Source organism: Dryobates pubescens, chromosome 24, assembly GCF_014839835.1.
Source record: "Dryobates pubescens isolate bDryPub1 chromosome 24, bDryPub1.pri, whole genome shotgun sequence".
Lineage (NCBI taxonomy): Eukaryota > Metazoa > Chordata > Aves > Piciformes > Picidae > Dryobates > Dryobates pubescens.
The window spans coordinates 16,749,472-16,759,163 of record NC_071635.1 but is presented as its reverse complement, the minus strand read 5'-3'; the positions used below and the strand labels follow the sequence as shown (position 1 = coordinate 16,759,163).

The 9,692-nt window shown below is 63.1% G+C and overlaps 1 protein-coding gene across 1 annotated transcript; it reads right to left on the bottom strand.

The window, feature by feature from the left end:
- Positions 1 to 1,020: 1,020 nt before the first annotated feature.
- LOC128898480 (estradiol 17-beta-dehydrogenase 11-like) lies at positions 1,021 to 9,262 on the bottom strand. The gene is made up of 7 exons (XM_054172582.1): positions 9,012 to 9,262; positions 7,229 to 7,336; positions 5,013 to 5,144; positions 4,349 to 4,455; positions 4,022 to 4,159; positions 3,693 to 3,809; positions 1,021 to 1,604 (listed from the first exon to the last, which is right to left on the bottom strand). The coding sequence occupies exons 1-7, from the start codon at positions 9,219 to 9,221 to the stop codon at positions 1,517 to 1,519; spliced, it is 900 nt and encodes a 299-aa protein (XP_054028557.1). The 5' UTR covers positions 9,222 to 9,262; the 3' UTR covers positions 1,021 to 1,516.
- Between the last annotated feature and the right edge of the window lie 430 nt (positions 9,263 to 9,692).

The window sequence follows — 9,692 nt, the reverse complement described above, 5'->3', positions numbered from 1 at the left end:
CCCCAGCTTTGTTGCCCTTCTCTGGAGCAGAGGAAGGGTGGGGGAAGGTTGTGCCTTGTGCCCACGTGGCTGTGATGAAATGTGTTAATTAGTCAAGGTGAAGACAAATACTGAGGAGCTGCCAGGGGCTGAGGCCTCTTGCACTGCACACAGCTGCAGCAGCCCTGTGGCCTTGGGGTTGTTCAGCCTGGAGAGGAGAAGGCTCCCAGGAGACCTTCTGGTGGCCTCCCAGGAGCTGCAGGGGGCTGCAAGAGAGCTGGGGAGGGACTTTGGAGGGGGTGAGGGAGGGATAGGGGTGGGGGGGCTGGAGCAGAAGTAGAAGTGGGGAGCTGGAGCTTGGCTGTGATGAAGAAGTTGTTGGCCAGGAGGGTGGTGAGAGCCTGGCCCAGGCTGCCCAGGGAGGTGGTGGAAGCCTCCTGGCTGGAGGTGTTTGCAGCCAGGCTGGAGGTGGCTGTGAGCAACCTGCTGTGGTGTGAGGTGTCCCTGCCCAGGGCAGGGGGCTGGGGCTGGCTGAGCCTGGAGCTCCCTTCCAGCCCTGCCAGCTCTGTGGTTCTAAGCTGCAGGTGAACAAAAGCTCTCCTTGCTCAGCACCACCTTGCTCAGCACCACCTTGCTCTGCTCTTCTGCCAGGAGTCTGACATCAAAGCTGAAGCAGAGGCAGCAGCTCCCACTGGCTTGGATGATGTTTGCTTTGCAAGGCAAGGAGCAAAGCTTGGTCTGCATCCTCATGGGATCAAAATCCATGCCCTAGCAGGCAGGAGATGCAGGAGGCCACCCAGGAGGGTGTGAAGGAAGACTGCACTGGATTCCCAAAGAGACCTTTGAAAGGCGCCTGGGACCTGCAGATGAGCAGTGAGAAGTGACCAGGGAGAGAGTTTGTGCCTTGGCATCCACCTCAAATGCCCCTCCAGGTCCTGGCTCCCACAGCAGGCAGCTCTGGGATTAAAAATCACTGCATTTATTCTGAGCAAGGCACATGGATGGTGCCAGGGGGGAAGCTGACCACCCAGGGCACCAGGGATTGCATCAGGCCACAGGCTGCAGCACTGCAGGTCCCCACACCAAGGCACAGGAAATTCAGAGCCATTTTTAGAGGTTAAAAAGGGACAACCTGAGGGCAAGAGGCCTCCCTCCTCTTCTCCACATTGCTCCTTGCAAGGCATCTTTGCTGAGGGCTGAGCCCAGGCTCTGCTCAGGCCATCCCTCTGCCCCAAGGCAGGCAGCAGTGCCAGCCCCAGGGGGCTCTGCAGCAGCTCCTGGCTGCCTCAGCACCAGAGGTGATGTGAGTGCAGCCACAGCAGCCCTTTGGACCTCCAGAGCTGCAGCTTTGCCCTGGCAACAGCCCCCGGGGTGCAGGCTTGGCCCTGCTGCAGCTGGGGGATGAAGCCTTGGGTGTGCTTTGGGGCTGGGGGCCTGGGAGCAGCTCCCTGGCTCCTGCTGGGAAGCAGAGGAGCTGAAGGACCCTCAGCAGACCTTCTGCTTTTCCCTGGTGCCACTGGGCAAGGAGAAGCACTTCTCACTGGGTGCTCCTCTGCCCAACAACTGCATCAAACTCGACCTCAGTCAGCTTCCTCAGGACGTTCAGAGCACGCTCTGGGAACAGCCTGCAAGAGAGAATGGCACAGGGTCAAAGGTGGGAGGAGAAGCTTAAATCACAGGGGATAAAACACAGGGGCACAGGGGGTGAGGGAAGAGCTGGTCTGGGAGCAGGAGGAAGAGCAGGAGCAGAAGGAGGAGGCATTTGCTTTCTCCTTGTTTGCAAAGCCTGATGTGGGTTACCTGGGGAAGTCCTGGAGGCAAAAAGAAAAGACCCCCAAAGAGTTTGCAGCTCCCCCTCAACACTCAGCTTTGGGGTTAGAGCCAGGCTTGCTGGCTTCCCAGCCACCTGCCAAATGCTTCAGGAAAGACAGCAGCAGGGAAGTGAGAAGGGAGCAGCCAGGAGCTCTGCTGTCGACCCAGTGGCGAGGTCCTGAACACCTTCTCTGCCTCAGTGTTCAACAGCAGGGCAGGAGGGGCTCAGGACAAGAGGCCTCCTGAGTGGGGCATGGGGTCAGGGAGCAGCCCATGAGGAATTAGCTGGGGACCTGCTGAGCCACTTGGACACTCACAAGTCCATGGGACCGGATGGGATCCATCCTAGGGTGCTGAGAGAGCTGGCAGATGAGCTGCCAAGCCGCTCTCCATCATTTGCCTCCAGCCCTGGCTCACTGCAGAGGTCCCAGAGGACTGGAAGCTGCCAGTGTGGTCCCCATCCACAGGCAGGGTGGGATGGAGGAACCTGGAAGCTCCAGGCCTGGCAGCCTGACCTCAGTGCCAGGGAAAGTGATGGAACAGATTATCCTGGGGGCAATAACTGCACCTGAAGGATGGCCAAGGGCTCAGGCCCAGCCAGCAGGGATTCAGGCAGGGCAGGTCCTGCCTCTCCAACCTGATCTCCTTCCATGCCCAGGGGGCTGCCTGGTGGATGTGGGGCAGGCTGGGGATGTGGTCTACCTGGACTCCAGCAAGGCCTTTGACACTGTCCCCCACAGCAAGCTCCTGGCCAAGCTGTCAGCCCCTGGCTGGGACAGCAGCTCTGAGCTGGGTGAGGAACTGGCTGGAGGCTGAGCCCAGAGAGTGGTGGTGAATGGTGCCACAGCCAGCTGGCAGCCAGGCACCAGTGCTGTGCCCCAGGGATCAGTGCTGGGCCCCAGCCTGATCAATAACTTCATTGATGATCTGGAGGAGGGGAGGGTGTCAGTCATCAGCAAATTTGCAGATGACACCAAGCTGGGAGCAGATGTTGGTCAGTTAGGGGACAGAAGGGCTCTGCAGAGGGACCTGGCCAGGCTGGGCAGATGGGCAGAGCCCAACAGGATGGCATTCAACAAGTCCCAGTGCCAGGGGCTGCACTTTGGCCACAGCAACCCCAGGCAGAGCTACAGGCTGGGGGCAGAGGGGCTGAGAGCAGCCAGGCAGAGAGGGACCTGGGGGTGCTGGGGGAGAGCAGCTGAAGAGGAGGCAGCAGTGTGCCCAGGGGGCCAAGAAGGCCAAGGGCAGCCTGGCCTGGGTCAGGCAGAGTGTGGCCAGCAGGAGCAGGGAAGTCCTTGTGCCCTGTGCTCAGCACTGCTGAGGCCACAGCTTGAGTCCTGTGTCCAGCTCTGGGCTCCTGAGGGTAGGAAAGAGGTTGAGCTGCTGGAAGGTGTCCAGAGAAGGGCAACAAAGCTGGGGAGGGGTCTGGGGCACAGGGCTGGGGAGGGGTCTGGGGCACAGCCCTGGGAGGAGAGGCTGAGGGAGCTGGGGTTGCTTAGCCTGCAGAAGAGGAGGCTCAGGGGAGACCTTCTTGCTCTCTGCAACTCCCTGCAGGGAGGTTGGAGCTAGCTGGGGGTTGGTCTCTTCTGCCAGGCCCCCAGCAGCAGAACAAGAGGACACAGTCTCAAGCTGTGCCAGGGGAGGCTGAGGCTGGAGGTGAGGAGAAAGTTCTTCACTGAGAGAGTCATTCATCAATGGGATGTGCTGCCCAGGGAGGTGGTGCAGTCCTCATCCCTGGAGGTGCTGAAGAGGGGTTTGAATGTGGCACTTGGTGCCATGGGTTAGCCATGAGGTCTGTGGTGTCAGGTTGGACTCAATGATCTTTGAGGTCTCTTCCAGCCTTGGTGACTCTGTGATCCTGCGAGCTGATCTGCTTTGGGGGTTCCCTGCTGGGCACTTGCCTTTCAAAGAGCAGAGCAGCACTTTGGCTGGCTGGCACAAAAACCATCTTCTTGTTGGTCAGGATCCCTTCCATCAGGGCCTCAACCACTTCCTCAACCTCCAGGATCTTGCCCAGCCTGGGGAGCAGAGCAGAGAGGTCAGAGGCAGGGTGGGAAGCAGAGGAGAGGCAGCAGCTGCCCGGGCAGGCTGCAGGCAGCGGCGCTGGGCAGGGAATGGCTGCAGGCTGCCTTCAGCCAGGTGCCAGCCAGGTGTGCAGCCAGGCCTGGAGCTGGGCAGAGTGGCAGTGCCCTGAGGCAGGGCAGCAGGCAGAGGCAGCTGGGAGCCTTACCTGGTGCGGGGGTTCTTGACAAAGCCAGTGTTGATGAAGACCGGGCACAGGCAGGTGGTTCTGATGCCATCCTTCCCCAGGGCAGCCAGCTCCTCTGTCAGGGCTTTGTGGAACCCCACTGCAGCAAACTTGCTGGAGCTGCAGCCGGGCCAGGGGCACAAAGGGGAAGGCACAGAGACTGTTTCCAGCTGGCTGCAAGTGCCAGGGGCCTCAAGGGGCAGGCAGCGCCCAGCAGCAGGCAGCACCACCCTGGCTGCTCTGTGCTCGCTGCAGCAGAAGGCACAGCTGCCAGCAGGGATGCAGAGAGCTGCTTCCCAAACCACTTACCAGTAACCCACCATGAAAGGAACCACAAAGTGCCCTGCAGCTGAAGCCACAGTGACAATGTGGCCGTGGTTGGCCTCCATCATGGCTGGCAGGAAGGCTCTGGTGGTCTGCAACAGGCACAGGTGGGGAGGGGGAAGGAGGAGAGGAGTTGCTTAGGCACATCCCACACTGCCCCTGCCCCTCATGCAGCCTCTGCTGCTGGGGCTCCTGCTGGCAGCTGCCCTCAGCTGCCCACAGCCACACCGACTCCTGCCCCCTCTGCAGCTGGCACAGCTGGCACAGCTTGGCCAGCAGCAAGGCCCCAGGCAGCCAGGTGCCGGCAGGAGCCGATTCTCCCCTCCCTGCCGAGCTGCCTTCCCCCTGCCAGCTGCTGGCAGCAGCCCTGCCAGTGGCTCAGCCCAGGGCTGCTCCCTCTGCAGCTTCTCCTCCCTGCTGCTGCCAGCAAGGAGGCTGAGGAGCTGCAGCCCTGCCAGTGGCTCAGCCCAGGGCTGCTCCCTCTGCAGCTTCTCCTCCCTGCTGCTGCCAGCAAGGAGGCTGAGGAGCTGCAGCCCTGCCAGGCCGAGCCCTGCCGGCAGCTGCCCCTCTGCCCCTGGCTGGGGCTGGCAGGAATGGGCACTGGGAAGCTGCCCAGCCCCAGGGGCACGGGGAGGGTTGTGGCCCTTACCCACATGTGAGCAAGGATGTTGACTTCAAACATCCTCTGGAGCTGGTGGTCCTGAGTGGAGAGCAGGTCGGCAGCTGTGATCACCCCAGCGTTGTTCACCAGGATGGAGACATCCCCAAGCTCCTTCTTCACCTGGGGCACACACAGCAGCAGCTCAGCACCCATCCAGCCCCAGCCAGGGAGGGCCAATTCATGGCACTCCAGATGCTGTTTCCTTTGGGGAGGGGATGCTGCCTGCCCCCCTGTGTGGCAGGCAGGAGCAGCAGGGCCAGGAGATAGGGTTTGGAGCTGCTGCTTCTCCCTCCCTAGTGGTGTCCCCCAGGGCTCAGTGCTGGGCCCCAGCCTGATCAATATCTTCATTGATGGTCTGGAGGACGGGATGGAGTCCATCAGCAGTGAATGAGCAGCTGACAGCAAGCTGGGGGCAGGAGCTGAGCTGTTAGAGGGCAGCAGAGCTCTGCAGAGGGACCTGGCCAGGCTGGGCAGAGGCCAAGGGCAGGAGATTGAACACAGCCAAGTGCCAGGGGCTGCACTTTGGCCACAGCAACCCCAGGCAGTGCCACAGGCTGGGGGCAGAGGGGCTGAGAGCAGCCAGGCAGAGAGGGACCTGGGGGTGCTGGGGGACAGCAGCTGAAGAGGAGCCAGCAGTGTGCCCAGGGGCCAGGAAGGCCAAGGGCAGCCTGGCCTGGGTCAGGCAGAGTGTGGCCAGCAGGAGCAGGGAAGTCCTTGTGCCCTGTGCTCAGCACTGCTGAGGCCACAGCTTGAGTCCTGTGTCCAGCTCTGGGCTCCTGAGGGTAGGGAAGAGGTTGAGCTGCTGGAAGGTGTCCAGAGAAGGGCAACAAAGCTGGGGAGGGGTCTGGGGCACAAGGCTGGGGAGGGGTCTGGGGCACAGCCCTGTGAGGAGAGGCTGAGGGAGCTGGGGTTGCTTAGCCTGCAGAAGAGGAGGCGCAGGGGAGACCTTCTTGCTCTCTGCAGCTCCCTGCAGGGAGGTTGGAGCCAGCTGGGGGTTGGTCTCTTCTGCCAGGCCCCCAGCAGCAGAACAAGAGGACACAGTCTCAAGCTGTGCCAGGGTGTGGCCATTTGAGGCTGTGCCTTTAAGGAAGGGCCACACTGGCTAAATGTTTATAAAATATTTTGGTATTTTAAACGAATTTCATTGGTAGAACTGTGGGAGGTGAGATTGTTAGTCCAAGTAATTGTGGGAGGTGAGGAACTTTCTCTCAGTCTTCCTCCCTTCGCTGTTCCTTTCGGCTGGATCTGCTTCTGGGCTTCTTGCCAAGAGATAAGAACTAACTCACTCCCTGTGCATAGGCCTCTGCTGTACTAACTCCCCTTTTTTCTTGTCTTCTACCTCTTTGGGGGAGAAGGGAGGTAGGGGGGGTGAAGGGGGCACAGGGGGAAGCCCCCTCTGTGGGGGGTCTGGTTTCTGGTTGAGTTCATTTGCTGTATATTCCTGTATATATTGTGAAATCCCTGTATTTGTTGTGTTACATAGAATCTGTTTCCTTGTAAAATATACTCTCATTTCTCTGACTGGGTTTAGCTGTGGTCTCTTTCTCAGTGGTGGAGGGGAAGCAGAGCCTTTCCTTTCAAACCAGCACACAGGGGAGGTTTGGGCTGGAGGGGAGGAGAAAGTTCTTCCCAGAGAGAGGAATTGGCCACTGGGATGAGCTGCCCAGGGAGGTGGTGGAGTCCCCATCCCTGGAGGTGCTTAGGAAGAGCCTGGCTGAGGCCCTTGGTGCCATGGTTGAGTTGCTCAGATGGTTCTGGGGGAGAGGTTGGACTGGATGAGCTCTGAGGCCTTTTCCAGCCAGGGTAATTCTATTCTACTCTATTTTATTCTACTCTACTCTACTCTACTCTATTCTATTCTATTCTATTCTATTCTATTCTATTCTATTCTATTCTATTCTATTCTATTCCTTTCCTGCCAGGAGCTAAGGGCTGCCCCACACTGCCCTCAGCCAGGCTGTGCTCTGGGGAGTCCCAGCTGGGGCTGGCCAGGGACAGGCTGTTTCCAGCCAGCTGCACCATGGCCTCTGCAAGCAAATGGTTCCAACAGGCCCCAGTGCTGTCTGGGGGCTGTTCAGGAGCCTAAAGAGCAGAAATTCCTTCAGGAGCAAGCCTGGCACCCAGGCCAGAGCCTCACAGGAGAGGCTGAGCCTGGCCATGGCCTCAGAAGTGCTGCTGCCCTCTGCAGTGCCCCTGCTCCTCACCTTCTCTGCAGCACTGTAGATCTCCTCCCTCTTGCTGCAGTCCACCACAAAGCTCTGAACAGTGGCTCCCAGCTTCTGGCATTGTGCTGCTGTCTCCTCCAGGCCGTGCTGCAAGAGGCACCAAGGACAGACACAGCTCTGCCACTGCCCCCTGCCCACCTAGGGCTGCTGGGGCAGCCTGGCAGACCAGCCACAGGCTGCAGGTTTCTCCTTGAGGGACTTCACCACACCAAGGGCAGGAACAGCTCCTCGCTGCCCAGGGAAAGAGCTGCAGCCAGGTCCCTGGCAGGGCAGAGCTTCCAGCCTCAGCCTTTGGCTGCAAGGAAGGGAAGCTGGCAGCCAGAGGCAGCTTGCCCTGGCAGAGCAGCCAGAGCTGGGCTGCAGGCAGGGGGCACTGGGAGGCTGCCCCAGCACAGCAGGCAGAGCCCCTGGCTCTAAGCACAGCTCTGCAAACACAGCCCCTGGCTGCCAGCCCAGACAGGAACAGTGGCTGTGAGCCCTTCTGCATCCAGGGGCTGGGTGTGAGCAGGGAGCTGAGCTCCAGACTGCTCTAGGGAGACTCTGCTCAGGACAACAGCAGCTGGCACACAGGGAGGCTCCCCTGACCCACAGCAACACACTGAGCCCAGAGGAGACTTTGCTGGAGCCTTGTCCCCAGGGGCCAGAGGGCCAGGGGGGACCTGTGCAGCAAACAGCCCCTGGGGCTCAAACGGGTTAGGGCAGATCAGCTCTTGGCAGCAGCTGTGCCATGCCCCTGGGGTGGTGCCTGGCAGCTCCCTTCAGCCCAGCTGCTGCTGCTGAAGGCTGCAGGCCCCCAGCAACGAGGCCGGGGCAGGGCAGTTGGATTGGGGCAGGGCACTCTGCAGCCTCCCAGCCACCCCAGCTGCTCTGCCAGGGTGCTTGAGTGGCTGCTTGCTTGCACCCAGCCCCTCAAGGCACTTCCCAGCACCGCGGCCAGGGCTCCTTTGCTGCCATCGATTCCTTTGCCCCCAGGTCAGGGCACACGGACAGCACTGCACCTGGCAGCACCCTTGCCACAGCGGGGGAGCAGAGCTGTGCCCCTGCCAGCTGCACACAGGGGGAGCTCCGCGCAGCGGTGTCCTCCGCAGGAGCCCTGCCGCGCAGCGGTGCCCTCCGCAGGAGCCCTGCAGCCAGCTCCTGCACAGCGCCCGGCAAGAGCTGGGGCAGGGCAGAGCGAGCAGGAGGGGAAGCTGCTGCTGAGCACCAACAGGCTCCGGCCCGAGCCTGCCTTTGCTGCCAGTCCCGGCCCCGGCTCCTACTCCGGCTCCTGCCTTAGCCCGGCCGCGGCTTCGGCTCCGGCTCCTGCCCCTGTCCGGCCCCGGCTTCGGCTCCTGCTCCTGCCCCTGTTCGGCCCCGGCTCCGGCTCCTACCCCGGCCCCTTGCCTTAGCCCGGCCGCGGCTCCGGCTCCGGGTCCTGCCCCGCCCCTGGCCCCGGCTCCTACCCCAGCTCCGGCCCCAGCCGCGGCTCCTGTCCCAGCCCCAGCTTCGGCTCCGGCTCCGGCTCCTGCCCCGACCCCGGCCCCGGGTGCTGCCTCCTGCAGCGCTCCGGCAGCTGTGCTGCTGCCCGGAGGGCCCCCAGCGAGGGGCTGCGGGACCAGACCCCCGCGGGGCCTCTGCCCCAAGCGGGCTCCAACCTTCTCCCGGCGCTGGCTGTCGCCGGCGGCAGGCGATGCGGGGCCGGGGGCCCTGCAGCCCCTGCCGAGGCGCCGCCGACGCCGCGGGCTCGGAGCCGGCCGTGCCCCGCCGGCGGCGCAGCCCTTACCTGGTTGATGTCCCACAGCACCAACCTGCTGTGGCGCTTGGCGAACTCGAGGGCAGTGGCTCTGCCCACGCCGTGCCCGGCGCCCGTCACCAGCACCAGCTCGCCGCTGACCGACTTCCTGCGCACGGGCACCAGGAGCTTCAGCAGCGCCTCCAGGTAGGAGTAGAGCAGCGTGGCCAGGAAGAGCAGCAGGTCCAGCACCGCCCTCATGCTTCTCCCGCAGCTCCTTCGCCGCTCACCGACCTTCGCTCCGGCCGCTCGAGTACTCTGACCGCGCTGCTGCCGGCCCGGGGCAGTGCCCCCGGCACGAACCGCCCCTGCCCGCCGCCCTCCCCGGGCAGAGGCGGGACCGGCGCGGCCGGGGCAGGGCGCCGGGGGAGCCTAGGCGCCTTCCGGGCAAGGGCCGGGGGTCGGCAGCGGGGAGCCTGGGCGGCTGCCGGGCAAGGGCCGGGGGTGGGCAGCGGGGAGCCTGGGCGGCTGCCGGGCAAGGGCCGGGGGTCGGCAGCGGGGAGCCTGGGCGGCTGCCGGGCAAGGGCCGGGGGTGGGCAGCGGGGAGCCTAGGGGCCTTCCGGGCAAGGGCCGGGGGTGGGCAGCGGGGAGCCTGGGCGGCTGCCGGGCAAGGGCCGGGGGTAGGCAGCGGGGAGCCTGGGCGGCTGCCGGGCAAGGGCCGGGGGTGGGCAG